Raw genomic sequence first — 27,744 nt, 5'->3', positions numbered from 1 at the left:
AATTGTCTTCTGTGTGTTCTGAAGACATTCTTCTTGTGACTTGGCCTTTATTAGCCAGTCGTCCAAGTATGGGAAGACATGTATTTGTTGTCTTCTTAGGTGGGCTGCAACCACCGCTAGGCATTTTGTGAACACCCTTGGCGCCGTCGTGACACCAAACGGAAGGACTTTGAACTGATAATGTTGTCCTTCTACCACAAACCTTAGATATTTCCTGTGGGCTTTGTGAATCGGGATATGAAAGTAAGCGTCTTTTAGATCCAGTGTAGAAAGAAAGTCCCCTTTCTTCAGTAAAGGAAGTACTTGTTGGAGCGTGACCATGTGGAAATGTTCCGAATTTATGTATGCGTTGAGAGGTCTTAGGTCTAGTATTGGCCTTAGAGACCCATCCTTTTTGGGAATTAGGAAGTATAGGGAGTATACTCCTGTTCCTTGTTGTTGCTTTGGAACCTTCTCTATGGCATGCTTTTGTAGCAGAGATAGTACTTCTTGTTTTAACAGTGTTAAGTGATCTTGTTTCATTGGACGCTGTTTGGGGGGGATGTTTGGTGGGGTAGATGTGAGTTCCAGGCAATAACCATGTTGGATAATTTGTCTCACCCACCTGTCTGATGTGATGTTTTCCCAGACAGGTAGGAACTGTGATAGGCGTCCCCCGACCGGTGTTATATGGTCTGGGGGGAGCTGTATGAAGTCACTGCTTTGGGGTTGGAGAGTTGCGGTTGTTTCCGCGTCCTCTACCCTTGCTGTTGTTACCTCTGTAACTACCTCTAGAATTACCTCTGGGTGATGTCGGTGTAAAAGAGGTTTGTTGCTGGCTTGTACCTGTATTTTTGGATCCTCCTCTATAGGTGGACCTACGAAAGGAACCTCTTTGGGTCGGATGTTGCAATGCTCCCATTGATTTAGCCGTTTCCGTATCCTTTTTCATCTTTTCTAAGGCCTCATCTGTCCCTGTGCCGAAAAGTGTTTTCTCATCAAAAGGTTGGTTCAGTAATGAAGTTTGCACCTCTTGTTTGAACCCTGAAACCCTGAGCCATGCATGTCTCCTTAACATGATGCTTGTGTTTATGGATCTTGCTGCAGAGTCTGCCGCGACTAGGGCGCACTTGATTGAAGTGTTAGTAATTAACTTCCCTTCCTGTATGAGTTGATCTGCCCTCTTTTGATGTTCTTTAGGGAGATGTGTGATGAGTTTCTCTAACTCATCATAATGCGCTCTGTCATACCTTGCAAGTAGTGCTTGTGTATTAGCTATGCGCCAGCTGTTTGCCGCTTGAGATGCAACTCTCTTGCCAGAGGCATCTATTAGCTTAGACTCTTTGTCAGGAGGTGGAGCTTCTCCTGTAGATAGAGTTTGCTCTCTTACGAGCGTTTGTGACCACTAGTGAGTCTAGAGGAATTTGTCCCTTGATGAATATTGGGTCTTTTGGAGCTGCCCTATATTTCTTATCAATTCTTGGGTTCAGTACCCTAGCCCTCACCGGGTCTTTGAATATCTCTGATGTGTGATTGAGAAGGCCCTTAAGCATTGGTAGTGTTCCTGATGTTCTTTGTGCAGCAGGTAGTGTTTCTAATAGGAAATCCTCTATTTGAGGTTCTGCATGTAGTTCTACCTTGTGGTATTTTGCTGCTCTATTAAGGAGTTGCGCAAACCCAGTATTATCATCACGAGGTGAAGGTTTTGACGGATACAATTCAGGGTCGTTATCGTTATCTGACCCTACATTGTACTGTTCCCATGGGTCTGCGTCCTCTGGGATTGTGTCTTCATCATCCCCAGGATGTTCTCCCTCCCCTGTGTCACTTTCTACATCTGTTGTAGGTGTAGATGGTCGTGTGGGAGGAATAGCTGGCCTATTGTGAGGAATAGGAGAAGAGGGTGTGTCTCTAGGATGTGGAGAAGGGGGAGGAGTTGTATTTGTCCCCATTGTTCTCTTCTTCGGAGGAGTTTTGTCGTCCGATTGTTCATTTTTCCTCTTTTTGGGTAGTTCTGTGACTACCTTGCCAGTTTGTGGATCAATAAACAGAGTCTTTTGTTTAGGATCGGTTTTATATTCCTGTGTCGGTACCGCAGTTTTCGGGTCCGAAAGGTGTTTTTTCTTTTGACTGTCCATTTGTATTTTCGGCACCGAGATTTTATTCGGATCCGATGTCTTCGGTGTCGAGGGTGTCTTCGGTGTCGATGTTGTTTTCGACGTCGAAGCGTGTTTCTGTGTCGACATGGACTGTTTCGACTTCGAGCTTTCCTTGATATGGAGCTTCGGTGTCGATGTCGAGGTGGGTCGTTTATCGGAACCACCATGATGGGAGACCGAGTGTTTCGGTTTCGTTGCCGGGCACGAAGGCGGGGCGTCGGAAACTTTTTTCGGTTGTCTGACCGGGCTCGAGGGCGGGGTCGACACCGTGCGGGGTCTGTTTTTTGGTAAAGGGACGTCGTCACTCACGGTTTGTTGGACGTCGATTTCCTCGACGTCGGACTCGTCCACTTCTGACCCCGCCTCGTCGCCCTCTTCTTCTTCCTCTTCTGGGTGCTGGTCCTCGAACAGCTCCGGGATTGCTTGTGACTGCATTCTCGATACCTCGTGTCTTCGGGCTCGACGGTTTCTAATCGTCGATTTTGAGGAAAATGCTGCACAGGCCTCACAGTCCCTGGATTCGTGTTCAGGGGACAAGCAGAGGTTGCACACCTCGTGTAGGTCCTTGTGTGGGAACTTAGCACCACACGCTGGACATTTTTTTAATGGAGTCCTTTCCATGGACTGCGGGCTGGACTACGTCGAGCTGGTCTTCTCGTAGTCGTCGTTCTTCGAAACGCGTCGAGATGGAAGTGTAGTCGCGTTCGATAACCAATACCGTCGAATTGGAAAGGGTTACGCGCCGAATGTAACTTTCTTTATCAAAGTCGATCCGGAGCGCTTCGATCCTCATCCGAACCCGATGGCGGAAAAAAACAATCTAAGGATGGAGCCGATGCCCATGCGCACTAACACCTAGAGGAGGAGTCATCGATGACGACAAAGACTTCTCCAGAAGAAAAACAAGTGCAATCATCCGAGCCCAACACCAGATGGCGATCTATTCATAAATGTACCATCTGCAGCCCATATGCCTCGAACATAGTATTATTTAGATGTAACCCTACTATATGATAAAAACAGTTATTATAGAAGGTCTCCATACTTTTACATTGAAAGGAATTTGAAACATATGTGCAGAGCCCACCCTTGGCTCTGCCATGTAATGAACGGATGGCAGAAGTAAATATTGTCTTAAAACCATTTAAATGATACTCTTCCCTTGCCCATGTCTCTTGTAGGCATATGACATCATAGTCGTTGGTCATTTTTACCCATAAGGGGTTATATCCAGTTTAGATCTGAGACCGGCTATATTCCATGAGATAAAGGACCACTTTATCCTTTCCTTACTGCTGCCCCCCTCATTAATAATCACAGCATTTTCTAACTGTACGGATTTTGTATCATCAGACAGATTTTCATCAGGCACAGTAATCATATCATAGCATGACGTAACTTTGCTCACAAGTTCTTTATCCAATGGGTCAGAGGGATGCAGAAACTCCTGTGTAACCCTATCTGGCAGGGAAGTCAATTCCACATTATAACTAACCTTTAAAGTCTCAGCTATTGGTCAGTCCACCTCCCCAAGCCCAGATAGAGGTTCAAAGCGGTTACTAGTTTGAACATTAAAATAATCCCTCCCTCGAGGATAATTTCCGCTTTGATAAAAATCATGTGAAACAAATCCTACATGTCTTGTCAATGCTGATGGGGCCTGGAGTTGATGACCTTGATGGGAATTTACCCTAATATAATGTCGATTGGATGGCCATGTTGCAATAATGTTTCCTGGGGTTGTCGGATAAAAGTAGCTCAGATCGAAGGAAAAAATTATACCCGGATTCTCATAATTGGTGAAACTACCAATGAGCTGTACTACTCTGGGATCTCTAAAGTTGACTATAATGCAGTGACCATTAATGTCCTTAACTTTATGTCCCACCCAATGCACTCTACGTACATTTAGGATTTCCCTCGCAGATCTGGTCTAAGAGGTCTATTGTTAGCTGGCCAAAACATGACCTTGTTTTTTTAACTCGTGGAAAGATTCATCCCTGTATTGCATCCATTCTGGGACACCAGCCAAGACAATAACGTACAGGTATGAGGCTGGGAGAAGATCAACTCTCATCCTGGGCCCATTTTGATTACTGATTGCTACTTTGTTTGTCCCCGATATAATTTCTGATGTCTCAGTAATATTGACAACTCCATTTTTTGGTCCACATGGTTTCCCTTCATTTACTTCACTTATAATTACTGTTGGGACCGTATGTGCAGTGTTTCCACAGTCTAACTTAGGTGTGTCGCTCCTTACTTGCCTTGGTTTCCCTTTCGGGACTATTACCTGTTTAGCTGGAAGTTTTTTTCCAGTATTATGTGTCTGTGTTTTAACCTCCGCCATCTTCTCCAGCATCGCTGAGTTGGCCTGAGTTATCTTTTCGAGTAACCCTAACTGGTCGCTAATTCCTTTTTGTACGTTCCATTAATGGCAACATTAGCGATCTTACTAGGTGTTCAATATTTTCTAAGGAACAATCTTTGCCACTCAGTCCTCTCTGTAATGTATCCTCAGTGACTACGGGAGGACTATTTGAATTAATGTTAGTGTTCCCTGCTTGTTTAAGTCTATTAAACCTATCTGTGTTTGACCTATTAATCGCGTTAGGTTGCGAAACTTTGGCCTTCTTCGAATATCCGCCCTTCTGTAGATTACCGCGCCGCTTCCGTTTCTGATTAGTACCTAGTGCCTGTACTTGTATTTGGGGATTAAAATCTGGAGATGGTGTCTTAACTGTTTGTATGTTATCACTCGGGCTATAGATGCTCTGGGAAAGACCATGAATGATTCTATACTTAAGTCAGGACCACTAGTGTCTAGAATTACAGATAAGTCTTGTTGTTAATGTGTAGTGATTACACTCTGAGAGGTTAGGACTATTGGTTGTTCGGGAGAAGGTACTAAGGCTATCCCCCCCAGGGAGGATCTTCTCAGAGACAAAGTCGAAGGATATACGCCGTTCAGTTTGTGCAATCTTCTTTTCTAATAGAGACGCGGCCCTGGTAATAAATGCGTCAAGAGTACCAGTTACCCCCATCGCCTTGTTTCCTGGGTTGTTCCCCTTAGCGTTTTTTGACGTCCTTGTCATTCACAGGGTCCTATGCTTAGTTCGGGTTTTTGGGAGCAGTTAGGAAGAGTCAATTTAAAACTAAAACAAAAAATACAACTATGAATAAAACTACAATTAAACACAATAGTATAAAGTCTCACGACTTACGGAAGATCAAGGGAGTGGGCCAGTCCAGTCTCTTCCTGCCTCTGACGGCCACAGACGGCCCGCCCTTTGCCCGGGCTTAGCCCGACGCTGCCCACGCGCTCCCGCGACGCGGGGGCTGTCCTCCCCATTTTAAGCGCCTCCGGGCACGGAAACGTCGGTGGCGGCTTCCGCCGCTAATGCCTCTGGGGGTTCTAGTCCCCCCTCCACACAGCGGTCGCGGAATGTAATGCCGCGGCGGCGGGAGGGAGGTCAAAGGAACCTGCTGCCGTGGAAATCAGGTAGGTCTGGTCATCGCCCCCAACAATTGTGCTAAAGGCTTTGTCAAATTCATCATTTGAAAATCGGAACATTATCAAAATTTGTTTTGGGTAACAAAGACATGGATGCAGACTGTCAAGGTTTATGAACATTAGGTACAATTGTATCATTGAACATCACAATTTTAATTGAAAATATTTATTTCAAGGACATTACTTTAGTTCAAACTTTTTGATTCAGCCCAAGAGAACAGGTATTCTTGATCTGTAACGCCAGCACAGTCAGATGATTTTACTCATGGGGCCCGATTACAGCATATGCACAACATACACTTTGATAATCATGTACTGTGAAGTACCCATATATTGCCCCCTTTGAAATGGGGAACATATTTACAACCATTAGCAGCACTTTCTCTCCCACAAGCTTTTAGTAGTCAAGATGTCTGTTTGAAAACAAACAGGCATTCCTTGTAATTCCATTTCCGTCTGGTAACGGAGAGAGGGTTATAGCCTGGCATTTTCTTGGAGAGTGGTCTGGCATTTAAACGTCTTGTGATGGATGAGTGAAAATCGCCTTAAACAGATCGACTCCCTGTCCCACAATGACATTTACCAACACCTCAGGTCTGCTGTGGTAACTTTTTCAGGAGTCCTCGGGCAATCAAAAGATTACTGGACGAATGTGAACATCTAGAGCCTTTTAACCCTCATTTCCAAGGATTACTCTACTGTTGGACCCAAAACTAAACCCGAAGAATACACCTTTACCACGTGACTCTCAGGGTAGACATATTTAGAGTATTTATTCTATGGGTTACACAGGAACATGGTGTGGGGTAAAGAATCAGAACTCAGACATGCAATTAATAAATCATTGTCCAGTAAGTGCTTATAGTTTAAAAACTAAAGAAATGAAATCACAGTACACAGCTCGATACTATACATGAAATGCAGCAGGCAGAAGAGACACAATTATAAATGGGGGAAATTTCTGGGGAATGGAGATAAACAGCACTAATCGAAGGCTGCTGTCAGACTCCTAAAGGTATGGATTCTGTCAAATGAGCGTGAAATAGAGCAAGCTTCCCTGGGGTAGAGGATAAAATCCTACTTTCAGTTTCTAAGTGCTGTAAAATAAACAAAAAGGAAGGCAAGGTAAGGCTCTTTTCAGGGTATATAGTCTTAGCAGCCCTGTGCCACTTATTATCAATATTGGTCCCATAAGGCTTTATTTAGTATGTACCTTTAAAAAGTTTTGCAAGTTTTCCCAGTTCAGTTTGCAGCCAGACGCTGGGATGCCTTGTTCCAGCTGCTGTGCATATTCAAATACGAATCGCTGCGACTGGCAGTGTTGGCGACTCAAATGATGGCCACTGTCCCTGTTGGTGTCTGTATGCCTCAAATTTCCAAGCATAGATAGTGGGAGAACGTAGTTTCATTGTAGAAAAGACCGGAAAGAGTAAAGACATGGAATCTCACCACACACTGCTGTGGTGTTCATACTTCCTAGTATTACAGTGGGTCAACGTTCAGAAGTTTCCTGCACAGGTTCTCCTCTTCTACGCACCCTAAGTGGTCGGTCAATGGATTGCTTCCTTTAATGTAGCTCAAGGCCGCCTTTTCTAGTACTAGTAGTGTGCAACATTTCTGTGTTCCAGTTATAGAACCTGGGCGGAGAGTGAGCAGTCAAAGATTTCGATGCTTGAAAATAGAAGTAATTCTCCTCCTGCCCTGGTCTACAGCCCCTTGCATTGGTCAATGATAACCCACAGAGCACTGACATGGGTTTCTATACAGTATTTATCCTGGTTTTGAAGAGGTGGTTGCTCATTTCATAGATCCATCTCTGGAACTCATTTCAAGCAGTTCCTGGCATTTGGCTTTTTGGCCCCAGACTAGTCAGAAGAAAGTCAGAAGTCAGAAGAAAGTCTTGGTCAGTTACACTTAACACTAGATGGTGGATCTGAGTATTCCCATAGCAGATGAAACGGAGACAAAGGCATGAAACTGAGAGGTGTTGCTAATCAGCTACTACACAAAACAATTTGGGGCGAGGAAAAATAAGCTAGCTAGGGCAGGAACTGTCCTTACACTAAAAGAGAACCTGTGCCTCCCTTCATTTCACGAGATTCTGGTCCAATTCAAAGGTACTGAGGAATGCTCCTATAATTTATATCCCTACCCGACAGGCTCACTCAACCTTTCATCTCCTGTACCATCCACAGTACATCTTATCCAAAGTAGTATTCTGTGCACCATACCGGAAAGGTACTGTACATCCACCCTAACCCACACAAGCAACATAACCATGGCATAAGCACTCTTTTCATATGTCATAAGTAATCTACCCAGAGCAACTTACTTGAATGGTTATGGGCAGATGGACTTATATTAATTAGCGGGCACTATAGGTTATTATCATAACACAATTTTAACAGAGATTACAGTAGGTGAGATTCCATTAGTGAGATTCAAACTAAAACAGAGGTCCAACTACCAGAGGTGAAAAAGCAAAAAACTTTCTGTGTTGGATGAAATTTTCCTAACATTCCCCATACATTGTGATGTGAAAAATAAAGTATATCCTCTTAAGATTCAATGTTGTTACATATTAACACATCTGATTCTATGTCAGGACCGTAGGCTCGAATTATGCTATACAATCACCACTTTGTCACAACAGCCATTTTTAATGTATAAAAAAACCACAATTCCCAGAAACCAAAGAAAATGTTGAACAAACAGACAACATAGTCCAGTCAATCCCATCCGCCAATCAGGAGGCAGGATTTTCCATATAGTCCCTTATCTATGCCAAGCTAAGTACTAGTTTTTCTTTCCTCTTATGCTCGCAGTATTATTGATGTTATACACGGTTTTGGGTATGTGAATGGTGCATCGGGGGATTGCTTTCACTCCTACGCGTCAGTATTATTATTTCCCTGGTGTTACAGTGTGCGGTGTGCCACTACGGGCTACTAGATGGCGCTACGGTAGAGCAATTTCTCTATGGATCCCAAGGTGCAATTTTGGAATTTCCTCAGAATCCCGCGCCGTTTACCTGTGCCTCTGCTTGTCCCTGGAGAGTGACGCCCTCGTTTTGTGAGGGTCTTGTGCAGGCTGTGAAGCCTGAATTTACCTTGTGACACCTTGTGCAAGCCAGAGCAGGTTTACTTGTGTTCTCTACGCCTTTGGGATCTGTATTGGGTTGCAAAGTCTCTCTGCCTTGAGGGGGCATGCTCCCTGGTGGCGAAGTGAGCTAAAGATCAATGATGGATTCAACCCAGATCTGTGACTGGGGGCGAGTGTCTGAAAAGTTTCAGCGCTCTGTCTATCACCTCCTTGTGTTTGATTTGTACGCCCTAAATTGGCAGGGTATTCCCAGACGTGGGTTCCTTGCTCACTTTGTACTGGATTCAAGCTAGTCTAGCTGATATGGGGTGTTACCTCGAAGCCGGTCCTAGGATGCTTGTTTCCGGTTCAGGGAAGACCTGGCTTGGCAGTTCAGGCTGGACTGTTACCATGAGTTAAAGGGTCAAGACGTATTTGCATATAGCAGGGTCTGAACTGAGGTGGCAAAGTGAGCTAAAGAACAATGATGGATTCAACCTAGATCTGTGACTGGGGATGAGTATCTGAAAAGTTTCAGAGCTCCGTCCATAACCTCCTTGTGTTAGCCTAGTTGCCTTTAAATAGTTTTATTTTACAAGAGAGGGTAATGTCCCCCAATCTTGGACCCTGATTGCATGGTGCAGAGGATGGGTCGTACATGTTGGACCCAGAACAGATCATCTACCTTAGGTCGTATCAATGAACACCTTCCACAAAGGTGGCGAATTATGTCACAAGCAGAATAGAGAACTGATGGGGAAGGAGGCCTGTAGTAGTCTCAGGATGAAATGCCCTTGCCCCTCTCTAGACGGCAAGGTAGTGCAAATCCCAGAGTTGGACCACAGGAACCCACCTTTTTAGCCAAGTTTATTAAGGATCCAAAGAAGGGATAGATAGATCCTGGAGTGCATTCCAGGGCAAGCTTTTAGACACCCTTGGCCCCATTACTTTGATCCTGGATATGGCAGAAGATGCCAAAGGTTCAGGCACCCTCATTTCCCCAGAGACTCTTCCTAGTTGAGCTCAGTGTACCGTGGTCTTCCTGGGAAACACCAACTGCGCACTCTCCTCCAAGTGGCGACACGCGTTTCCGTTCAAGGTGGGTCCCAAGTTAACGGATTTGGCAGATTCAGAAGCCCGAGCTGGTGCCCAAGGGGAACTGTTTGGGGAGTCCTTTATTAAGGAGCTCGGCAAATTTGTAAATACTTTCACATCATTAGATAAGGCCCAGTCCTCTACTAAGCGGGTGTTCTCCTACCAGATTTTCCCATGCGGTCGGTTGAGGTAGGGGCCGCTCAACAGGCCAGTCCTCCAAAATTCCAGAGGGCAAGGCTCCACGCATGGGCAGTTCCGGGATCAAACCCGCTATGGAAATTTTTACCCAACCCTCAGCAGACTGTCAAGAGGCCGAGGTTTGAGGGGTTGATGCGGTCTCAAATTCAGGTGTCCCTCCTTCTTCCCTCTTATGAGTGGGGGGATAGGCTGGCAAAATGTGTACATGTTTGGGGGACGCTCATGAGCGATGCTTGGGTCTTACAGACTGTTCAAGGGTCCCAAAGAGGTTTGAGGACAACCATGTCAGAAGACGTGCCCCAGACCTCCATCAACAAGCTCGACACCAAATATAGGGCCCATGTGGTGATACCAAGCAGTTTTTATCAAGCCTGCTGTAAATTATAGGCAAATTATCACAAATAAGGTGCAAACATGCATGAATGCATCCCTGCTTTAATGGCACTCCTTTGGTTCTTGAGTTAAGACTCCACTCTGGTAATCTTGGTTTCACTTCTTATTTTATTTCTTTATCGTTTTCATCAGATATTTTTATCATATCATCAGTGATAGTACATAATTTTGTTCTTTATACAAATCCATCAATTTTGTTGTAATGCTCCAATGCATTTCGGGCTTGCTAGCCCTTTTTCGAGGAGCTCTGTAAATATCAACCAATAAGACATAGCCATGAATACTAAATGCAATATGAACAATATACTATCCAAAACATCATGTTAGTCGTTTTATCAGTGTGTGTAATGAATGTACTCCGTGAGCATGCTGGTGGGTGCGGTGGCTGAAAAAGGAGCCACTTAAACCGAAAAAGTGAACGATTTGTGAATCGTGCGCAATGGTGAAGTTCAATCAGCCGTCTAGCGGCACTTACATTGATGGTTTTCCGGGCGTTGGAGAGCGTTGTGAAAACTGAAACGAAACACGATATCAAACATTAACAGATCCCCTCAAAGTGCGGGATGTGACATATTCCTTGAAACGTGAGGCTACCAACTTACTTGGAACAGCGATGGTGTCACTGTATTATAATTTGTTCGTCCGTGATATCGTGGGTAACCCGACGCTCGGTGGCTTCGTTACTAATGTGGCGGTGAAAGGTGAAAGGTGGAAGAACCCGACGTTGGCGTGTGTGGCTAGAACTAAAAAACGGACTGAAAAACGAACTGCGGTAAAATCGCGGCCATGTTGAAACGGCGTGTGGTGTAAATATGTAATGCATGTAAACAGCAGTGCACAGTTGATTTTCATAAGCATAACATGGGTAACCAATCGGAGTACAAAATAACATGCATCAAAAGATCACCTAGTGATCTAAATAAAGCAACTAAATTCAATTCTATCATTGAGCCCATATGGCTGCATGGCTTGGAGGCGGTAAATCCAAACTGACTCTCGTTGCAGTAAACTTTTGTTATTGTCTTTGCCCTCTTTACGTTCAATGATTTCAAGTACCGTGAATTTCAATTGGGCCACGTTATGAGATTGTTCATTGAAATGGACAGCAAGGTTCGATTTGATGTTTCTAGTCCGAATGTTGGATTTGTGTTCGTTCAATCGAACTTTTATTTTTCTCTCAGTTTTACCAATGTAGATTTTCCCACATGGGCACTTAAGCAAATATATTAGGTTAGTTGAGTCACAAGTGGCATCAACGTGCAATTTGATGTTGTGTCCCTTCATGGGATGGGTAATTGAGTTGCCTTTAATCACATTATTGCAACTGCTGCAATTCAGACATGGACGTGTTCCTTTCCATTCTCTATGTTTGGGTGGTTCCTTAAACAAAATTTCCTTGATGTTGGCATTGAGAGTATACGCAAAAATGGGGGGTGATTTGAATATGTCTTTAAATTCCTGTTCCAAGGTCAGAATTGGCCAATGTCTTAAAATAAATTTTTTGTATGTAGCACTGGGCTCAATGATAGAATTGAATTTAGTTGCTTTATTTAGATCACTAGGTGATCTTTTGATGCATGTTATTTTGTACTCCGATTGGTTACCCATGTTATGCTTATGAAAATCAACTGTGCACTGCTGTTTACATGCATTACATATTTACACCACACGCCGTTTCAACATGGCCGCGATTTCACCGCAGTTCGTTTTTCAGTCCGTTTTTTAGTTCTAGCCACACACGCCAACGTCTGGTTCTTCCACCTTTCACCGCCACATTAGTAACGAAGCCACCGAGCGTCGGGTTACCCACGATATCACGGACGAACAAATTATAATACAGTGACACCCTCGCTGTTCCAAGTAAGTTGGTAGCCTCACGTTTCAAGGAATATGTCACATCCCGCACTTTGAGGGGATCTGTTAATGTTTGATATCGTGTTTCGTTTCAGTTTTCACAACGCTCTCCAACGCCCGGAAAACCATCAATGTAAGTGCCGCCAGACGGCTGATTGAACTTCACCATTGCGCACGATTCACAAATCGTTCACTTTTTCGGTTTAAGTGGCTCCTTTTTCAGCCACCGCACCCACCAGCATGCTCACGGAGTACATTCATTACACACACTGATAAAACGACTAACATGATGTTTTGGATAGTATATTGTTCATATTGCATTTAGTATTCATGGCTATGTCTTATTGGTTGATATTTACAGAGCTCCTCGAAAAAGGGCTAGCAAGCCCGAAATGCATTGGAGCATTACAACAAAATTGATGGATTTGTATAAAGAACAAAATTATGTACTATCACTGATGATATGATAATATCTGATGAAAACGATAAAGAAATAAAATAGGAAGTGAAACCAAGATTACCAGAGTGGAGTCTTAACTCAAGAACCAAAGGAGTGCCATTAAAGCAGGGATGCATTCATGCATGTTTGCACCTTATTTGTGATAATTTGCCAACGTGGAGGACGGACACGTCACCTGCATGAGCACCCAACCGTAATTAGACCATAAGATAAATTTACAACCTAACAAACAGCTGTGCACCTAACCCATTATACCGTAAATTATAGGCAAACAACTCCACATCACCTATCCAGAGAACACCCAGACGTCTTGTGATTAATTTGGATCTGGTTAGCAAACCTAAGTCATGCAGAAATGTTCCTTTGGGACAGAAAGGTTTTTTTCCTGGATACTCTTCCATAAAAGTCTTATTTGTTAAATCTTCTCCTGTGTAGAATAATAAGGTGTAATGTCTACCCTATTTTCAGTGGGCTGTAGATCCCTGGAAGTAGCTTTGGGTTCTTTGTGATCAATAGGAACATCATACAGTCTGACCTTTGAGTAAATGTGATGTGACTCCGACTCTTAAAAGGGTTATCAACCATCTTTAACTTTCTCACTGGGGAATGACTAACATCATATTGTTTGACAACGACACATACCCTTTACAGACTGCTGTCCTTGTTTGGTATAGGCATGGTGTGTTACCTTAACCCTGAACGGTCCAGATCCTACATCTATAGTTTCTGATTTTACATAAATTAGTAGCACTTACTGAACATCAAATATAATGTGCATTTATTTAGCAGGATCTGATTCGAGGGAAGCAGTAAAAGAACATTTTCACACAAGGCTTCTCAATATTGCCGGATTTTATAATTTTGTAAATAATGATAAAGTGAATGCTAGGTGTGTTGTTTATAACATGAGATTATTTTTATCTCCTATTAGGACTTGGTAAGTACTATTGGGGAGAGGAGTTGCCCCAACGGCTAGGGTGGTCGACCTAGAATCTGAGGAACTAGGTTTGAGTCTTGGCAATGACGCTGAGCGTCCTGCGATTGTGGGCAAATTACTTAAACTCCCCGTGCCTAACAAAAATGAATGTGTCCTCATGTAATGCAACTGGTGCTATGTAAAGCGCTCTGATACCCGATTCGGGTCAAGTTTGCGCTGTATAAAACTCTGTAAAAGAAAAAAATATACTAATCACGAAATACATATTTACGTGTAAAGCCATAGAATCTTAAGACAATGGACTTTCTCTTTTGCATCACTGCAAGCCTCAATGGTACACACAAATCGCCACCCCTCCAATCAAAATCCATTAATATGCCTCACCCTATCACACATCGCCAAGTGCTCACCTTTCCCTTGTTGGGAGAAGGTCAGCAGTGACCCATTGGTGTAGAGGTTGTCTGGTTTTAGGTTGGAAGTGTTGCTTACAGGGGGAAGGGCAGTGTAGCTACAATGGTCACTGATTTCCATTTCTGCAGAAAGAAAAAAAATGAAATGAAACATTAGGATGAGACTATATATTGTCAACTTCTTTACTAATTACATAAAATCCTGAAAAATAATGAGGAAACTGCATTTACAAGTTTCATTTCATTCCACGTTCTCAGTTGGGAAGTTGCTTTTTGGGCATTACACAAGTGCGATGAAAGCGATGTCAGCCTATCTACATCCCAAAGCACACAGTTGATCTTGCACAAGCGCCCGACTATGTCGGTACATTCGTATACTCATTAAAGAGAATGGATTCAACATTGTTTTCATATTTTTTAAGTAGATGACTGTCAATGTCAAGATTTGATTTTCTGAGCATAAAAGACAAATCGCTTTTGAAAATCGGAAGTGAAACATCTTCCTGCAGTTTAACCATCTCTCAGAGTATTTGCGATCACATTCAAAGAAAGCTTCTGAAATCACAAACCAATTACCTACAAACGTTAAAGCAAAAGGTCGTAACTAAAATAAGCCACGCGTAAACAATAAAAACAAGTATTGGCATAGCCAATAGGTCTTATAAGTTTTTAATTATGGAGCACAATATCCTTGGTGCAACATAAACTGTTGCATGGCTAAACACTTATAATGTCCTAAAGGTAAGACCTATTGGCTATGCCAATGCATTTTATGCAAGCAGCCACAAATTAACCTGTAGGCTGCAGATTAGCATGTTGGTGTGTCAGAAACGTTTATAACCGTATATTGCAGGTGCTTAAGTATGCTTGTGTTTTACTAACAACATTTAATAGAAGCAGGAGGGCTGACAGAGGTAGGATAAAGGAAAAGAATTGAGGCAGCAAGCGAGGGACAAACCATATTTTCTTTGTGCAAGAAGCCATTAACTAATCTATGTATTAGAAAAAAAGTACTGCTAACTATGTGTTTAAGTGCAAAAAGTATTTCGGTACAATTTATATATAAAAGGCAAAAGTAAAATGAGGAGCACATTAGTATATAGGTACTACTGCCTTTTTAAAATATGTTTTCTTTAAACAGTATTGTAGATTTGCAACAACCTTTACGGAACTGCAAATATTGGGTCGCTCTTAGAAGGTTGTAAGTGCAAAACATCAAACAGGCACATGCACCGAAGGCGCCTTCCAGTCTGGCTGTGTTTTTTCCTGCTCGCAATTGTAATGGAAGCTTTTAAGGGACGGGTAAAAGCGCAGCATGTGGTATACGAACCATAGCATTTAATTGACGAGGCAGAAAAGATGGTGTTGAAGATTTGCCTAAGGAATTTGCCTCCTAGCCAGTAAACAGTTTTGTAGGGCACAAGTGTGTTCTGTAAAAGTATGTTACTAGATAAATGTATATCAGGTGGCGCATTAGATGTTAGGGGTACACCACATATAAGTATAAATAAAAAAATAAAATAAAAATAACTGGCGTGCCACAAATCAAAAGGTAGCCACAGCGTTTGATTTAATTAACTAAGGGCGTACAATCGTTTATGCAAGACAAAAGATTGTACAATTAGGCTCGAAGAAAGCAGAGAAACTGCGGAAAGATACATCTGTGCTCTTACTGTATATAGCCAGCTACACGGGGGCTAACATTAATGCACAACTAAAAAAGATAAAACTGTAGCAGGAATAGGCGGTGTTAGAAAAAAAAGTAAACAAGTGAGGAATACAAAAATTAAAGGATGAAATAATAGCGGCATGTTTTACAGTAGTAAGGGCCTGATAGAGACTAGCAGGGAGGGAGCGTGCAAATAAAAGGTGCAATGTAATAAGGTGTTCCAAAAATTAGAGTGCAGAGAAAAATAAAGCATAATAAAAAGATTGTGCGTAGGCATGCAGTAATTGAAAAGCGAACACATAATAAAAGCAAACAAGGCCTGATCGAGTCAGAAAACAAGCATTGTGGAAAACAACTAGCAAATAAAAGTGGCATGTGATAAAGCAAACGGGACGTTATAGCGACAGGGAGGAAATCAAGGAACGAGTAGCAGTTTGGTGATAGCAAGACATCATTGTGGTAAAAAGGAGCGGTGCATAATATTTGGAAAAAGTAGGGGCTGATAGAGAAATGGAAATAAGGAACGCGTAAACTGGAAAGCAAATAGGAGCGGCATGCAGGCAAAGCATAACGAGCGGTAAAGAGAAGGTACAAGGGAGCAAGCAAAATGAGTTGTAGTACGGTAAAGCGCTATTGCGCGATAATGCGGTTATAGTTATATGTGCTTGATAAGAAATAATGTAAAAGGGGTTGTGTTTGAGTCTATAAGGTAGTAAGGCGGCAGCCTCTTTTAAAAAACAAAAAAAATACGTGCATGCAAGAGCTAAAAAAGTATAAAAAAGCAGATTTCTAAGCACGCATTAAGGCAAATAGGAAGACGTACAATAAAACAAGCATTGGCCGCGCGGCCGTGAAAGTGATCGCGATCACGCTGTAATGGTGCCCGCGAGCGATGCACTTAATGAACCATGACGAGAGAGGAAAGCCAGATGGCGCCTCTGCTCGTAACTGCGCGTAACCGCACAGTCTATGCCACACAAAAAGCTGTGGTCGGCTTTTTAAAGCCACTCACTAAATGTCTTGCCAGAGCAGCGCAGGCGAGACCTAAAAAACAGAGTGGCCTGACCTCCAGCAGTGTTCAAGCAGCTTTAGTTTGAAGGACAATTCCCATAAATATTTCACAATTATGCAGCAATAAGTCTGTGCTTCGGTAAATCTCTATTTTAGTGTAAAACAAGTTCCCTGGGGTGCTGATGCAGTGTTCAAAAGCACTGCATGACAAAGGAAGGCAATTATGAAAATGGTGGTGAGTCCCAGATCATTTAATATACTTGTTCCAAAACCTCCAACTTCCATTGGCGAGGGTATTCTTCATGTACCCCACAACACTCATGACTAGGCTGGCATGGTGGAGAAGTGTGGCTCACTGGTTAGAGGAGGCAGACCTGAAAGCAGAGGTCAGCCCGGGACCAGGGTTCAATTCCCGGCTCGGCGGGCTCTTTAGTCCTAAAATGTCCATGGACTCGACAATTCTTGCTCCGGTGCCTACTCGATTCACGGGTTCACACTCTGCGACTCTGGGCAATAGCTTGCTTAATCTCCACAACGGCCCCTCGCGGCGTGATGCCTGGCTTTCACCTTGCGGATACCCTGCCGGGGTTATCTCACAGGGGAATACCAGGACGGGTTCCCTAAGCAAGCGCTTAGAAACCGCTTGGTGATTTGCGCTATATAAATTCCTGTACATTTACATGGGCTTGAGGTCAGCCCAAGATCACCAGGTCAAAAAGAATAATATTATTTACTGCACAGACCCAATTAGCTCACTATAGGCTACATGATACCAGACAATCGCCTCACCTTAACTTAGAGGTGGGACTAGTCGCCCCACTCCCACGTAAGTAGGGACTCCTACTGTAAGCTGCACGACCCAGAGCTTGATCCCATTTGGCCATTCACACACAGGCTTCACTGACATGTACTCCCACATATCCCACTCATAAATAACACAAGATTGACAATGACGTCTGAGCCTGGAGTGATCCCGCAACTTCAGACTGAGGTTGCAGGTGATGGGAGACCTGTTGATCAACTCCAAATTCCTCTCCTTCGAAGAGTTCCTGGCAGACACTCAACCCTGCTCAGTACAATAGGCTTCTGAGCTTGCTATCAGCCATTTACCTCTCCTACCCGGAGAAAACGGCCACTCTTGACCATGACAGTGACAAACCCCAGCCCATTCAAACTGATCACTAGACCATACAACAGCATTGCCCCATCAACCCCGGTTATTTGCCTCCAAACCCTAAAGAAAAATGGAAGGCCGAGCTGAGAAACTACATTGCGGTCCAAAGCTGGACATACTGCTGTGAGAGGATCAAGCAGGTCTCATCTAATGGCAAATTGCTGGAGATGCGGTTACCAAATGCACATTTTCTACAACCAGCATGGGAGTATTCTCTGGTCCAGGTCTACTGGGTCAAGCTAAACTAAGAGATCAACAGTATGGCCTCCCTTACTCTGACACTTACCCCACTGATTGCACACCTGGTATGTTAAATATACCCACAACACATACAGGTGCTTTGTGGAATTCGTCCTAACTGGTCGGAAAACACAGGGTGGCAATGAACTGGAAGAAGCCCTCTTCTCCTCGATATGCACAATGGTTGAGAGATTGCACCACCTGTTTAACACACTCAGAGGTTTATGGATCCACACTGCTGCAGGCATCTCGGCCCGTGGTCATTTGGGGCTCGCATTGCGTATACCTACTAGCCCAAAAATCCACACCTTGATCCTCCACCCGGACTCAATGGGGCTCGCCAGCCTCAACTACATCATTGCGTGAATATTCCTATGAACCGACATTACCCTTCCCCTATCCCATTGCTTTGAATGGTGGTGATCGTCACTCCTGATTGTACCACTGTAATGAATCACTGTGCTAATGCTGAAATCATGCTTGATGTATAAGCTGCATATAGACTGCTAGGATGCCAGCTGTTAATGTGTTAAAAAGCTAAGCAATGTTTAAAAAAACCAAAAAAACATTGTAGGCCGTGGTTTTCACTGGCTACTTTCTGTCAAAAATCCCCACGTCTATAACTACTTGCGGCATCGACAAGTGCTTTGCAAGTCCTCCATTTAAAATCTCATGTTCCTGAATTATAATAGGGGTTTGTAATTCCTTCTTGCCGTTTTGGAGTCAGTGATAACCTGTGCAGAACATTCCACACGATTGCACTTAACACTCTAAATGTTTACCCTTCATATGTCAGATATATGACCCCTCATTATCATTTGGACAATTCAGATGGAAGGCCACTTTAGAAAATATCACATTTTCTGTCACTAACAAAACAAACAATGTAATGGAGCAGGCAACCTCAGGTTGAGAACCACCAGGTTTTTGATAATTTTCTGAATGGAATGTGGGCTGCTAAAATAATTGGTGTGCCAGCCTGTGCAGCGCGTATTGCTGAAGATCGCATTTGCTGCTGCTAAAATTGATTAATTTGTGTGCCAGACTGTGCTTTACGTTTCTGCTGCCTGAATTATTTTCTGTGCCCCGATCTCGCCCTGCATCACCTTGTTGTTGTTTGGTGTTATTTTTGTTGTCCCAGGCCATCTCCCCTCCCCGCTCCCAGCCGCTGCTCCCCCGCGGCCCCACCCCCGCTCCCTACAGCACCTAGTATCGATCCCCTCTCCACTCGCCACCCCGCTTCCACCTCCCAGCTGCTCCTCCCTCGCTCCGCCCCCCTCCACTTTCCACTTATGTCAGATCAGCTGACGTGCAGCGTCCACGCGCAGCGGTCGCGCCCTAAGCGCGCCGGAGGCGGGCCAAAGGTAAGCCTGTCTATGCCCGTCCGCGCCTGGACCGCGCCCAGCGCCAGATCCCCTGGCCCCCGCAAAACCCACTCCACCCGCATAACATACGATTCCGCTACCCTCTCAGCACTCAACCACGGTCGCCTTCCAATCTGCTACCAAGCCGCCCCAGGACACACCCATGGACCCTTCACCAGCCACTCCTGCAAGTTCGACTGCATCAAGACCTGCACCAAATCCACAGACTCCAAACAGAGCTCCGATACTAACCACCTGAAGTGCATCCTACTCAACACCCGCTCGGTCCACAGACACGCCATTGAACTTTGGAACCTACTCGACACCACATCGCCTTTCTTACGGAAACCTGGATGAACGCCTCATCAGCGCCCGACATCGCCATAGCCATCCCGGCCGGCTACAAGATCATCCGAAAAGACCGCATCAACCAAACAGGAGGAGGAATCGCCATCGTTCATAAGAACACCATCCGCATCACGACCAGTTCCGATGACAACCTCACACCCGCCGAACACCTACACTTCCAGATTCACACCGACCCTAAGACCACACTCAGAGGCACCCTCATCTATAGACCACCCGGACCCCGCACACATTTCAGCGAAGACATCACTCCCTCCCCTCCGAGGACTATATTCTACTGGGAGACCTCAACTTCCACCTGGAAAAGAACAACGACAACAACTCCACCACCCTTCTGGACAATCTCGGACTCAAACAACTCGTTGACACCCCCACCCACTCGGCCGGGCACACGCTTGACCCAATCTTCACCACCAGCAAACACATCTCCTTTAATCACACCACAGCTCTCCATTGGATGGACCACAGCTGCGTCCACTTCAACTACAAAAAGACTACGACCCAATACCACCCACAACCAATTCCCCGGAGAAACTGGAATAAAATTACCACCGACCAGCTCCTCACATCGCTTCACCAAAACCCTCCTGCAAAATCATCGGACCCAAACCAAGCAGCCACCAACCTCACACAATGGATCACCCACAGCGCTGACAAATTAGCACCCCTGAAAAACCATCAAATCAAGCAAGGCAGCAAAAAAGCCCCCTGGTTTAATGATGACCTTAAGAAATCCAAGAAGACCTTTCGCACCCTCGAGAAAGCCTGGCGAAAAAACCCAACCACTGACAACCTGGCCACCTTCAAGAACGCCACCCGCAAACACCACCAACTGATCCGATCCACCAAGAAATCAGCATTCAAGGAGGGACTCGACAACAATGCCCACAACAGCAAAGAACTATTCAACATCGTCAAAGAGTTTACCAACCCCACCGCCGGCACCAACGACATCACTCCATCCCAAGACCTCTGCGACTCTCTAGCCTCGTTCTTCCACAACAAAATCGCTGACATACATAACAGCTTTGGAGACCAGCCCACCCCACCTACCTCCGAACCAAAACCCCCCTCCAACAACGTTTTCGCCTGGAACCCAATCACCACTGAAGACACCATCCGCCTGATTAAAACAATCCACTCAGGATCGCCAACCGACCCATGTCCCCACCACATTTTCAACAAAGCAGACTCCACTATCGCACCCCATCTTCGAGACGTCATCAACTGCTCCCTCAACTCCGCCACCTTCCCGGAAAGCTGGAAACACGCCGAACTCAGCGCCCTCTTGAAGAAACCTACAGCAGACCCCACTGAACTTAACTATCGCCCCATTTCGCTCCTCCCATTCCCTGCCAAAGTCATTGAGAAAGCCGTCAACAATCAACTCGCCGCCTTCCTCGAATCCAACAAATCCCTCGACCCTTCACAATCCGGCTTCCGAGCCAAACACAGCACAGAGACCGCCCTCATCGCAGCAACAGACGACATTCGAACTCTACTGGACAACGGAGAAACTGCTGCCCTCATCCTACTCGACCTCTCCGCAGCCTTCGACACTGTCTGTCATAACACCCTCATACAACGCCTCAGCAACGTCGGAATACAAGGAAAAGCATTGGAATGGATAACCTCGTTCCTCCCGGAAGAACCCAGAGAGTCAGCCTTCCCCCTTTTAAATCAGAGGCCAAGGAAGTCATCTGCGGCGTACCCCAAGGATCTTCACTCAGTCCCACCCTCTTCAACGTATACATGAGTCCCCTCGCACCCATTGCGCGCCAACACAACCTCAACATTATCTCCTACGCAGACGACACCCAGCTGATCCTATCCCTCACCAAAGACCCAAAAACCGCCAAAACCAAGCTACATGAAGGGATGAAAGAAGTGGCTGAGTGGATGAAGAACAGCCGTTTAAAACTTAACTCGGACAAAACGGAAGTCCTCATCTTAGGGTCACCCCCCTCCGCCTGGGACGACTCATGGTGGCCACCGGCCCTGGGAACCGCACCCATACCAACGGACCACGCACGTAACCTGGGCTTCATCCTGGACTCCTCCCTCTCGATGACCAGACAAGTCAACGCCGTCTCATCATCATGCTTCAACATCCTACGTATGCTCAACAAAATCTTCCGTTGGATCCCCACCGAAACAAGAAAGACGATCACCCATGCACTGGTCACAAGCCGACTAGACTACGGAAACACCCTTTACGCCGGAACCACAGCCAAACTACAGAAAAAACTCCAACGCATCCAAAACACCTCAGCCAGACTCATCCTAGACATCCCCCGCCAAGCTCACATTTCCGGTCACCTAAAAGACCTCCACTGGCTCCCCATCAACAAGAGAATAAAGTTCCACCTCCTCACCCACGCACACAAAGCCCTCTACGACCTAGGGCCCGAATACCTCAACTCGCGCCTGTCCTTCTACACCCCCACCCGCCAACTTCGCTCGTCCAATCAAGCCCTAGCCACCATTCCACGCATCCAAAGATCCACCATGGGAGGAAGATCCTTCTCCCACTTAGCGGTCAAGACCTGGAATTCCCTCCCCATCCACCTCCACCTCACACAGAACCACCTCACCTTCAGAAAACAACTAAAAACTTGGATATTTGATAAGTAATACTCCCCCCCCCCCCCCCTCCCTCAAGCGCCTTGAGACCCACTGGGTGAGTAGTGCGCTATACAAATTTAAACTTGACTTGACTTGGGCAACAAGAGCATGCCAATCTTTAAATGGAGTTTCACACATGGAGCTTTCTGACCCATACACGTCTGAGGGATTTAAGATTTAAGTGAACTAGATGAAAATGCAGCAATTATAATAAGTACTAGCTAAACAAACAGCTTTTGCTTTTTTACAGGACCTGTTTGGTAAACGTTGGGCACGAATGTGTGTGGTGCCTTAACAGAAGTATTGTCTAGGTACAAAACAGCAAATTACATGATTTTTGATTAGCTCATTTTACGGTGAAACTCGATCAAGAGGGCACAAAAAGGATATGTTAAACTAGTAAATCAGTCTTGATTGCAGAAGGAGCTTAACTGTGTATCTTGCAATAAATCTAGGTTTCATGGCTTAAACTACAGTTAATGATGAGAACGGAAAGGGTTAGCAAGTAGTCAGTCCTCACTTACAGAAGTAGATTATTCATCATCTTATATCTGTGCACTTAATTATCAATAATTTGGACGACTATCAAAGGTGATGTGGGAAGGGGGAGTGGCAGAGGAGAGGAATTTGTTGGCTGAAAAGGTTAGATTATAAAGTGAGAATAAAAACACATTCTCCCTCCACAATGTCTGAAATCATATTAATGTTTTCCTGACTGAATGTATGGTTAAGGAACCACCTGGAAGTATATTTTAGGGTAATACAAGGTAATTGACTTTGGTGATACGATTTCTGGTGGGTACTCTACTGAACCGCAGATCCCTCACCTGTTGAATTGCCCATCACCTGACTGGATCAGAAACTTTTCAGCAATACTTCCACTGGGCCGACAGGTGGCTGCATCGAACTCTGAGCGGTGCCTCTGAAATTGACGCCACAAAACCAAATAAAGTTGTCTAATTATCAAACTGACATCAGTTTTTACTTTCAACTCTTTCGCGTCTTCAGACATGGATTAACTGTGAAAGACTGCAAACATGCCAGTGTGTCGAATCTAACATGGGACCTTTTATGAATCCTAAAAGTATTTTCCGCAAAAAGTGAGGGTAGTGAAAAATCTGCAGAAAGTTCATTACCAAAGATAAGTAACTTGTTCTTCTGATTGATTTGTATAAACACAGAACCCTCATCTTTTGAACAGATGCCAAGGCAGTACCACCCAAAAGGTAGATGGACTGAGCAATGGACTTCATACAAGAAAGTACTGCAAAATTGAGCAGGAAAAACGAGCCTCTCTACGGATTTCAAGTAATTCTTGATGTAGGTGTGGATGGACACCAATGTTGCAGCCTGGCAAATGTCCACCACAAGAAAACCCACTGCAACGCTTTAGTGTCTTGGCAAATGCTTTATATATTTTTCTGCACACAACAATCCATCTAGAAAAGGTCCGCATCTGAACTGCCCTTCCTTTTTTTAACACTGACAAAGCCAATAGAAAGGGGGTTTTCCACTAGATAATACTTAGTCCAGGCAGAGTAAAAGTGAAGGACCTCTTGGGATCTAACTGGTGCAGCCACTTCTCCTCCTTAGAGGTATTCAGGAAAGAGATGTGGACAGTTCCACATTCAAAGTCAACACCACTTTCAGTAAAAAGCAAGCACAAGGTTGAAGTATTAATTTGTCAGATATGAAGGTGGTATGTGGAGGTTGCTCTGACAGTGCCTGAAGTTCACAGACAATGCAGGCAGAAGTATTGGCAATGAGGAAGCGTCTTAATGGTCAACAGTCTCGTTGGACAGGTATTATAGTCTCAAAAGGCGTAGACATCAAAAACCTACACATCAAGGTATGGTCCTACTGTGGTATAAAAAACGATGCAGAGGAAAACATTCGTCAGCCCGTTTAGGCAAGGCATTACAACTGGCAAATTACACAGCAAAGTTTGTTCAGGACAATGTAAAAAGGTCCGATAAAAACCTTTGGCAGTTTCAACAGCAAACCTTGGCAATAAAACAACCAATACCATATCACATAACCTGACCTAAAGTGAATAAACGTGATGGTCCTTACACCAGGACAACCGTGCCCAGCTTTCACAGTAGATGGATTGGGTAGACTTTGAGCAGCTAAAATAACATCTATTATACCCATTGGCAGGTCAAAACTACCGCACTCATTCTGCTCAATCTCAATTCATGGAGGTCTACTTTATGGTAGTGAGGGTGCAGACACCTACCCTGCTGATCGGACTGCCGGTCCTCCCGAAGAGTAGTAGAGAGGAAAGCAAATGCTTATGCTCAAAAGGTCAAGGTATCATATTCTCCTGGCTCAACCTAGGATGAGTTGTTCTCTGATCCTTTTTCCCTTCCAAACTCTGGGTTGAAGCAGGTGCGGTAAAAAAAAAAAAAGCACACATGCCCTACAGAAGTCAGAAATGGTCCTCTAGAGAACATTGAGGCGAAAACTCCAACGCAGAGTAAGAGCTATAATGCACATTCTCGGCAGTGGTAAAAAGATTTTTTACCCACACACTCTCAACGGACGATATTCGTAGTACACCAGATGGGAGTGTGCTCTGCTTGTCCGGCCTGACACTAAGAGAGCAGAATAAGGGTTTAGACATCAGAGAGATCCCATGATGGTCAAGCTTCTCACAGTCTCAGGACCTCCTGGCACAGTGCCTGCGACCCCACACAACCCTGCTTGCTGTAGTACCATATGGCGGTTTTGTTGGGCGCATTAAACTGGAATGACTTGCTCTCAATGGATGGGGGAAAAGCCTTCAGGAGCAGCTGGATGGATACAACTCTAAAAGATTCATGTGGTGCTCTGCTCTAACAGAGGACAAAAGCCACTGATTTCTACATCATCCATGTGACCATCCCAACCTGAAGATGATTCATCAGTCACCACTGTGAGCTCTGCGTAAGGCAGGGAGAGTGGACTACCACAGGCTAGTTTGGCATCTATCAGAAACCGCAGAAGGTCCCGGGCTACCTCATCCAAGATACAGATGTTGTCTCAGAGGCAACTACAATGCTGAAATCATTGGAGGTGGAGGCTCCACTGCAGAGTTCACATGTCCAAACAGGCAAACGGAATTAGAGGGTATGAGGTAAGGGAATCAAGAATCCTCCAAACCCTGCATGCGGGAACACAGGACTGAGTATGAAACAATCATACCAGAATGTCATGGACTAGTTGCAGGTCTGGAAAGGCAATGAAAGCCACTAAGTGCAAGATGGCCCAAATCTTCTGCGTTGGTTGCAGATGGGACTTTGGTCAGTTGGCGGAGAAATCCAAGAACAGCAGTCGCATACTAGTCTGCAGTTGATCCGCGGACTGCGGGGATCCAGCCATCAGCCAATCATCGAGCTATGGGAATAAGTGTATCCCCAACCTGCAAAGATGGGCCTCACAACCACTGCCATTACCTTCCTGAATATCCAAAATTAGACTAAAGAATAGGATGGCAAACCTTAAGTGATCCATGCCTACCATAAACCGAGGAAAACGTATGGTGGAATGCATGTGTGTCCCTGCAAGTCCAAGAACACCACCCAGTCACTTTGATCTGGGGAGAAAAGGGCCTCGGCTAAAGTCAACACTTTGGGCCTTTCCTTCAGAAAGAAAGTGTGCAATTACCTAAGGTCTAGAATCAGCCTGAGTCAGCCATTCTCCTTAAAAAACCAAAACTTAGCCAGAGTGGCATCTAGGCCTCTTCAACTCTCTTGATGGGCCGTCTCAACAACAGTGACTAAATTTGCTGGGCGATAACAGAGGCATGTTGAGCTGAAGTTTGAGTAGGGACAAGAGGAACACTAGAGGGAAAGACAGGAGAGGGGGGTATTACCATGTTGAACAGCCTGAAGAACCCACTTGTCTGAAGTAATTGCAAAACAAATGCGTGGGAAACATATGATGCCGTCTACTTGCCACAAACTGCTAAAAAGTGGTAATTAGAGGGGTTTAGTTGCAGCAGTGGCAGGGGATGAGGAAGAAGTTGACAGGCGTTTCAGCTGCAGGCCACTGTCTGTGTCACTACTGCACATTAGTGAACCACAAAAAGAGCTGCAAGGGCTGCCTTTAGAGAAAAGCAAGGCCTTGTGAATACCACTTGAATTACCTATGCAAAAGCAAATCTGAACTCTTCATGAACTGCTGGCAAGATCTCACTAGCCACATCCCACAGTTCATAAGTATAGAGCCCTAGAAGCCATATCGCATTGAGTGACAGCAAAGTGGCAAGGAGGAAAACCCTCTGACCAAACACACCAATGCACTTCGATACGCAGTCCAACATGCCATGGAAAATGCATTAGACTTCACTGTGGAGGGAACTTCAAGCAGCAAGCTTTCATGTTGGGTCAGAAAGGAGAAGTCTGCGGTGACCGACCTTTGACGCTTAGCTATAGGGCGACTCACCAGTGGTGCTGAGCACAGCTTATACTATGTCACAGTCAAATCTTTTGTATAAGCCTCATTGAAGGGCAGTAAGGGCTCTGAAGTCCCAGGCCCAAGTAGCCAGATCTCAGTAGATTTGCACTGGTTTCCACAGTGGGCAACTGAAGGCCAAGTACTTCTGCTGTTCTGTGGTGTAACCACCACCAAAGAGGCACTCTCCTCGATAGGAGGTGCAGAAGGAAGTACAATTCTGCCTCAGGTAGAAGTATTAAGGCCACAAACATTTTGTAAATCTACTTCCATTCAATCATCAGAAAATTTGAAAGGAGGGTCTAAGATGTCCGCATCCTTATTGTTATCATCATGCAGACACATTTTAATGGCCAAAACAGCATCTGAATCAAATCCAAATAAGGCCTTGAGCCTTCTGCAATACTGGCTTTGACGTAATGCCACTGTGTGGCAATCTTCCCAGACAAGAGGCTGCCTTTTAGTAATCTTGTAACCAGACAATTGTCTGAAGAATGTCTAGATTTGAAACTGGCCTCATTAGAACATCTTAGTGAGGGCAACACTAATAGTGTACTAAAGGTCAGAGGTGGATAGCAGTAGATACCTTCCTTAAATACATTTTGACAGGCTACAACAGCACATCAACAACCCATCCAGTCCTGATACGGCTACAAAACGACCACCCTTTATGATAGACAGACTAGACTTCGCTTGGCAAGAGTACTGCAGTCTCTGAAGGCTGCCTTGTATTAAATAATTGTTTAGATGCTTACAGTAAATGAAAACTCATGGTGAA

At 44.8% G+C, this 27,744-nt stretch overlaps 1 protein-coding gene across 11 annotated transcripts in view; it reads right to left on the bottom strand.

The window, feature by feature from the left end:
* Positions 1-27,744, bottom strand: part of BAZ2A (bromodomain adjacent to zinc finger domain 2A) — a 1,342,005-nt gene that overhangs the window by 1,183,477 nt on the left and 130,784 nt on the right. For 8 of the 11 annotated variants that reach the window (XM_078689111.1, XM_078689116.1, XM_078689113.1 and 5 more), the window contains one exon: positions 14,081-14,203. The exons of 2 other annotated variants lie outside the window; for them this stretch is intronic. In XM_078689111.1, the coding sequence (XP_078545237.1) occupies positions 14,081-14,201 (121 nt within the window). In that variant the 5' untranslated portion in view covers positions 14,202-14,203. Of the gene's footprint in view, positions 1-14,054; positions 14,204-27,744 lie in introns of those variants that run through there. One more of the 11 variants, XM_078689120.1, reaches the window with a different exon arrangement.

This window comes from Lissotriton helveticus, chromosome 1_1, assembly GCF_964261635.1.
Source record: "Lissotriton helveticus chromosome 1_1, aLisHel1.1, whole genome shotgun sequence".
NCBI lineage: Eukaryota > Metazoa > Chordata > Amphibia > Caudata > Salamandridae > Lissotriton > Lissotriton helveticus.
The sequence above is the reverse complement of the archived record's forward strand: the minus strand, read 5'-3'. Positions and strand labels throughout refer to the sequence as shown.